The sequence below is a fragment of the Amphiura filiformis genome, chromosome 8 (genome assembly GCF_039555335.1).
Source record: "Amphiura filiformis chromosome 8, Afil_fr2py, whole genome shotgun sequence".
Classification (NCBI taxonomy): Eukaryota; Metazoa; Echinodermata; class Ophiuroidea; order Amphilepidida; family Amphiuridae; genus Amphiura; species Amphiura filiformis.
In genome coordinates this window covers 9,130,617-9,138,288 of record NC_092635.1, presented here as the reverse complement: position 1 = coordinate 9,138,288, position 7,672 = coordinate 9,130,617, and the positions used below count along the sequence as shown (strand labels likewise).

General features: G+C 32.3%; 1 protein-coding gene across 1 annotated transcript; it reads left to right on the top strand.

Moving 5' to 3' along the window:
* The first annotated feature begins 1,757 nt into the window (after positions 1-1,757).
* On the top strand, positions 1,758-7,287 carry LOC140158584 (somatostatin receptor type 5-like). The gene has a single exon (XM_072181725.1). It carries the CDS (start codon positions 2,288-2,290, stop codon positions 3,464-3,466), a length of 1,179 nt encoding a protein of 392 aa, XP_072037826.1. The 5' UTR covers positions 1,758-2,287; the 3' UTR covers positions 3,467-7,287.
* The last annotated feature ends 385 nt before the right edge of the window (positions 7,288-7,672 follow it).

Here is a 7,672-nt window from a genome sequence, read left to right as displayed (position 1 = left end):
ATGTTGGACATTGAGCTGGTTTCTCTATTATCAATCTGACAATGCACATTAAATTACTTTAATGAAAGCATTTATTAAAATTACCGGATGAACATAATTTATACCTGTTCGGTCAAATTAAAATTATTAAGCGTGTGTCAAAGTTTTGCTATCCACTAATGAACAAAGTTCGGGATGTCAGTAGTAAATGTTTCACGAAAAGTGTTTCTTAGCACCGAATGAACTTTAAAAAGTAACTGCAACTGTTTTACATCCGCAACATCCACAACATTCACCCACTTATCCACATCACTCACTCATCCCCACCAACCAACCTTCTCCTTACACACATAATTATACTATACACAATCCCACCCCTACACTGCGCAGTACTCAGCTGCAAAGGTGATATGAAAGTACGCTTTGCAGGTTCTGCATCTCAACGAAGAACTTCTTCTTTACAAACTTTTCAACTTTACAAACGTCACCACACCCCCCAATATAAAACCAAAAACCATGCATATTTCCCCTTCCAAATCGATTCAGGGTCTTCAGGTATTCAATTTTAGACAATAGCTCAGTAACTGTCTCACGCTGGAATATACTAGAAGCACGATAGATGTATCGCTGTCAGAGTCATTTTAATGTTAAATATAATTTCCACAGATGATTATTGGTACATTTACACAGAACACTGTGCACTTATTATGATCATTAGTGTTATTATTATTATTATTATTATTATTATTATTATTATTATTATTATTATTATTATTATTATTATTATTATTATTTTATTATTATTATTATTATTATTATTATTATTATTATTATTATTATTATTATTTATTATTTTATATCTTTCGTGAAGCTAAATCATAAGCAGTCTGTTTATAAATAATTTAAGTGATTGATATCAATAAAGCAGCCTCTCCTGCCTGTTTTTTTATCGTTGTTATTATTTTTTTCTCCTAGTTAATTCATAAGCGGTTTATAAATAATAAATTTGATGAATGTTTAATATCAAATAAAGCAGTATCTCGTAGCTGAGTAATATTCAGCTATAGATAAGTCATTACTGAAAAAAAAAATTTGCCGTATAATATAATAAGAGACACGGGCGTTTAAAACATATTGTTGCGTTTGCGATCATGTCTTGCAAATATATATTTTTTAATTTGGCATTGAGTAAACACGTTTGACGACCTAAGTCTGCTTATTAAAAATACAAAATATGATTTAATTACCAGTTAATTTTATTTAATCTAATGCATTTTATTTGTTAATCTTTGCTAAGACAAAAAATACTGGTCACCTTCTTATTGTAATCTGTTTATAGTAGTTGATTTATTATTGTTTTTTGAAAGACTTTGCTTTTATCGTAAATGTCACAATGTTACTATTATCCATTTACAAGACATTTGGGAATATGAGAGATATTTTGAGATCAATGTTATCAAGAATAAAAACAAACAAGTATTTGAAACACTTCATACTTGGGTAAAATCTCTAGATTGTTATCGGCAAAAATAGCTTTTAATAAAATACTAGAACAAGTAAGAAATCAGCCGCATCGGGAGTAGAATTATTACCCTTGTTAATGTGCATTTATTTTAGTGTTGAAACATAATGAACTCGTTGTTGAAAAGAGCATCCATGTTGCCATGCTAAAATATTCGTTTTAATATTAAAGTGCCTTAATGGAACTCGAATGCAGAGGTCGCTAAGGTTGATTTCAGCATCAAATCATTGTATCGTTCCTGAGCAACAGTCTTCTCGAAATTGATCAGTATTCATTGTCGCTGTAATTCGCTTCGCACAACGAGCAACAGAGCGGTTCCAATTATTATCACCAGTCGATAATTCGATTTCACTAGCCCGAAACCACAACCAATCAGTGTTAGATCTGGGGTCCACTACTACTAACTTGCATGCCCGTGGGATACAGGAGTAGAGGGAATGCAAATTGGTAGTAGATGAATGGTTGGTTGGTTGCTTGCTTGGCCTGGGATGAATTTCCTGTACGACGTAACGAGGAACTAAGCTAACTACTACTTGTGTATAAAACAGATTCACTGGCCGCTGATCTTTTACTATAACAGCAGGCCGCTTATTGGTATGACTGGTATTGCACATTATCGAGTGTGAATTCCTAGTGGGTTTGTTTAATTGCTTCTTCTCCGTGATGCAAGACAGATGCTCATACTTTAACCGCTAGCTGCTAACTTTTTCAATTGACATCGATGAACTGAAAACAACATTTAGATTCATCAACTTGGCACTTACTTAAGTGAAACTTGTTTCCAGAATGGAAGCCATGTCTGGAGAGGGGAGTCAAGTCGACCTTGGCGCAAATGCTGCACCATATTTGACAGAAAATACAACAGTATTTGACGACAATATTACTACTACACAAATACAGTCAATGCCGTGGCTTCAACTTTATTTTGTACCAATATTTTATGCAATTGTTACGCTGGTGGGATGTTTTGGAAATGGTTTAGTGATTGCTGTTCTTATTGCTTTCAACAACATGAAAACCATTCCTAATATTTACATTTTAAACCTCGCTATTGTTGATTTCATGTTTTCTTTAAGTATTCCTTTTATTGCGTATCAAGTGGCAACCAGTAGCTGGCCTTTTGGAGCGGTAATGTGTAAATTACTCGGAGGATTTGATGGACTCAACCAGTATGCATCCATTTACACCTTAGCATTAATGAGTGCAGATCGCTATGTTGCTGTGGTGTATCCACTTTCTTCAATGAGATATCGCACCAAAACGATAGCTCGTCTTCTTTGTGCTGGAGTATGGTTCTTATCTATGGTTTTTAGTTTACCACTATGGATTTTTCAAGTATCAACACCCATTTATGATAATGTTTATTACTGTATTACTGTATTACCGGATTGGGAGCATTCTGTTCTTGCATACAATGTATACAGTTTTGTCTTAGGTTTTATCATACCTCTGATCATTATTGTAACCTGTTACGCAGTCTTAATGATACAGATATTCGCCAATACCCAACCAATAAGTAACGCGGGAAGTGCTGCACAAAGGGCCCAAAAGAGGGTTTCAGTTTTAGTGGTAACAGTGATTGTCGCGTTCATCCTTTGTTGGTTACCATATTACGTAATTCAAATGATCCATACATTTCGTGTCATGACACCTACGATGAGTTTGTTCTACACTATTAGTATCTGCTTGTGCTATATTAACTCGTGTATCAACCCGTTTATGTATACTTTCATCGGTGAGAACTTTAAACGTAATATTGTGAAACTACTACATTGCGAGCGAGACACCAAATACAGTCACACTGGGGGTACGTATCGTATGCATTCGGTTACAAATGATACGGGAATTGGTCAGACATCTCCTGGTAGTACTGTTGTTACAGACACGACTGCGTTTATTGATAAGAGAGCAGGTAATGAAAAGAACTTAAAGAAATTAAATGGAAGGCTAATTAATAACAACTGATTTTGAAAAACAATTTAAGAACTTTATGACAAGAACTATTTATAACCAGGTAGTATAATCGTGTAATCTTATACGAGCACGTATATGTATAGTGGCATACTTTAATTAAAAGTATTGAGATACTTAATACATCTCCTTAAAATAGAGGTCTTACAATCTACACACGCCTGTCCATCATGATAACTCAAATGTAACAATATCTCAAGTATCAGATAAGTATCTCAGTCTTATATCAATGCCACTTCAGGATAACAGAAATTTCTAAATGCCTCTTCTTTTCAAATCAGATTTCGAATTCAAATTATGATTCAGACCACAGGCCATAGACGGATTTCTTCCTAGGGTCTGTGTTCAGATTCCAAGTTTAATAATATTGAATTATTTGTATTATTTTAGAACATGGAGTTATCTATACTTTTTAAAGAAAATATTTGTTTATTAACCAACACTTTTGCAAATGTGTAAAATAAGTAGATATGTAATATTTGTAAAATTTGCAAAGTTGGCAATTGTATAAAATAATAGTTGAAGTTATTTGAATCTAGTTTACTGTGAAGTATGTACACATTACATCTATTTTGATGTGAAATTACATCGAGTATTATATCGGTGCATAAACTGTTCAGTTTTTACATACCCGAATTGGTTATTATCATATTGATATAGGTCATTTAACCAATGTGAGGAAAGACATTTTCCTTTGAGTTTTGTCAGTTTTACCGCAAACAATAGGTAAATACGTCTAAATGATATGCATCTTTTAAGACGTTTCGTTTTTGAAGTTTACGCCATAGCTAGTAATATATATTGCACTTAATATTCTGTGTTTAGATTTTAATGTATAATGTTACCAAACAGTGTAATTTCTAAACAAAACCTAATTACCATTCATGGCAAGTGAATGTTCAACTTGTTCCTACAAATTATTGCACTTGATTGATGCCCCTCGCGTCTTTTGGCGTCGTAAGATTATGACAGGCTACATAAAGCCCATTAATTTATCTTGAATTTGATGAGTCTGACATTGTATATAATGTTTTTTGTAGACTGTAGTTGTCTGATGATATTGCTTGAATTGGTAAATCAACACTGTATATATGTCAGCTTGTACCGAAGAAACGAATATGTAACACGGCATTTTGCTGAAATGTGGTTACTGCACGGTTTTGAAAAAAATTCCATGTTATTTACATAGTAGCAATTTGCTGCAATATTTGTTAAAGGTGTCTAAAATTTTTGATAATTGTAATGTATATTTTTATGTATCTAATGGGTTAGTTAAAAAAATAATAGTTATTATAATGTGCTGGAATAAGTTACGTAGCCCAAAAGTGGTAAACTGGCCTTAACTTTAAAATGTCTGCTTATATGGTAAGAAAGTGGTAAATTGACGTTTTCGTATAAAGTTACAATCTGTTTACTTTATGGTAGGTTAGAAATAACCACGATCGATATTGGCCTTTTAAGAAATGACCAAAAGGCCATTGAAAAATATATTCAAATGCAAACTGAAGAAGCGTATTTCAATTACATAAAGTAAAACAAAGATGGCATAGTATTTGCCATATTTTATTGAGTATTTGTCGATGGTACTGATGTATGTATTTGACCGGAACTATTTGAAGTGATTTCAATTTGTCCGGTACAAGTGTAAGTAAACTTACTATATTGACTAAGTGAGGACACGGTATGGACAGTCGTTCCATTATGCATTTTACAACCTTTTAAAATAGATAAACAACACTTGAGAAACCATTAAATCTGCAGATCTCGCCCAAGCCTTTCAATAGTCATTAGCTTTAAATATTTTTAACAGAAGGACAAATAATTTATATCCAAATTATATATAATTCTCCTTCAAATGAAAGGGAATGAACACACACTTTCTGTAATATTGGCTACGTATGAATGGTATTTGTATATTTTAAAACCCGGTGAAACAACAACAACAACAACAACAACAATAACAATAACAACAACAAACATATGTCGACATTTAAACCAAGCCGTTCATGTGCAATTGTGCCTCCCTTTACTAGAACGATGGATACACCATTAAAAGCAAAACTGTAATAACTTAGTTACCAGCATTGTAATATACGTCATAGCAATAACTTAAAGGGCATACATTATTTGTCACGCTATATGGGTTATAGCAATTACTTTTAGTATTGTAAAAAAAGGATGATTGATAATGTCATTGTAGTTTTTGATATGTCTATCATACTACTATTTCATTATTCATGTAAATCGTCATTGTTTGTAATGAATTTTGAATGAAGGTTATAAGCACTGGTAGTTGTTTTTCAAGATATTTGCAGATACAAACAACACAATATGAAATAATTGATTCAATTTGATATCAAATTTGCTACCAAACACTCTAAATTGACAAAGATTAATACCGGTATGAAAGTTGGTCCAATTTCAAAATATGCAAATCAAAACGATGTATATGGTCGAAATTGCTAAGCGTGGTCAAGCTTGCTTGCCCGAGTGCTGAGTATCCCAAATTTGGTATCACATTGAAGTTAATAAGAGTTTGCACACGACCTTATCAATCACATTGTCATAACAAGACCAGCTTTTGGTGGATGAACAGATGAAGGGTTAAATAAGTGCGGACTTTCTTTATTTGATTTGTTTAGATACAGTAACAGACACATCAACATCACAAACACCAGTAGCAACCATGAAAACGACAGCAGCAGATAGAAAACACCAACGCTTTTAATGGCATGAATATAATAGCACTAAAGCTAGCAATATATAAGAAACAACATCAGCCACCAAACTATGACGAAAGACGCCTCCAAAAACGCACCAAAACAGCAACAGCAACAACAAGACACTGGGTACACCAATGAAAAAAAAAAACCCACAAAACAAGCAGATAATATACCCACAACGTACAAGTTACCCCTGACGCTTTTTGAAATAAATCAAAAAATATTTTGAAAAATTATATAATGTAATGGGGGGGAATTAAAATCATTCAGGCCTCACCAACCAACCTCGCCCCCCCATCACAGACGAGGAAATTAAAAAAAAAGCTTGGACTGAGGCCTATGGCAACTGGACTATGCGAATGAACTTCATCCGTTGTTCGTTCATGGTAGTTGGTTTCACGATAGAATGTTTTTGAATAGATAATAATCCCCATTATCCGAATACACCTGCAGCATAATACAACAACAACAACAACAGCAACAACAACAACAACAACAACAACAACGACAACAAACAAACAAACAAAAATGTGATTTTTCAATATCCGCAACGACAACTACTGCATAATGTAATAAGAAATTTTAATGTGTTCATTATTATGTCCTGAATTCCGAAGCATAAAACACATTGATGTTCACAGAAAGGATTGTAATTAATCAATAACGTGAATATGTATGACAAAGGAATGTTTAATATCGCTACTTTCAATATTGAAAAGGCAATTATATATAATCACATATGTTATTTATGGAGTCTAAATAATTGAAAGTATCTGGAACACACATTGTAACCATAGTAAGAATACATGCTCTGAGCTTCGATTGGAATAGTCGGAATCGTTAAAATAACTTACTCCCTAATTAAATGATGTTCAGTGTGAGCCATTTAGAAATTAATTTTCAGGTACAATAATGACACTTAAAATCTAACACAAAATTCGCGAACCTAATTTTAAATAATTTGGATTAGACAAGAAGTTACACGGTAAAATTCAAACAATCATTTCACTATTACACCAAATAAAAATATTACCCTTCCTATCTAATTAGTAATAATAATAAAACTACTACTGCTACTAATAATAACACTAATAATAACAATAATAATAATAATAATAATAATAATAATAATAATAATAATAATAATAATAATAATAATAATAATAATAATAATAATAATAATAATAATAATAATAATAATAATAATAATAATAATAATAATAATAATAATAATTTTATCGAGGGCAATTCCACTTCAATGTCAAGCCCTGCTTTCCAAGCATGCCCTCATAAGGGTGAATGATAATTAGTATAATACTTTTAAATGTCCAAAGTGAAATATAATATGGTATACAATAATCTTGAAAGTTGCTAAATGAGGCATTTAGTGGGGATAAGTCCGGGCACTTTTTACATCAAAGCCAAAACGCAAAACACCCAATAAATTATTTAAGACAAAATAATGAAGAAGAACAAA

Coding starts and splice junctions, on each gene's coding strand:
- LOC140158584 (XM_072181725.1), top strand. CDS start 2,288: ATGGAAGCCATGTCTGGAGAGGGGAGTCAAGTCGACCTTGGCGCAAAT.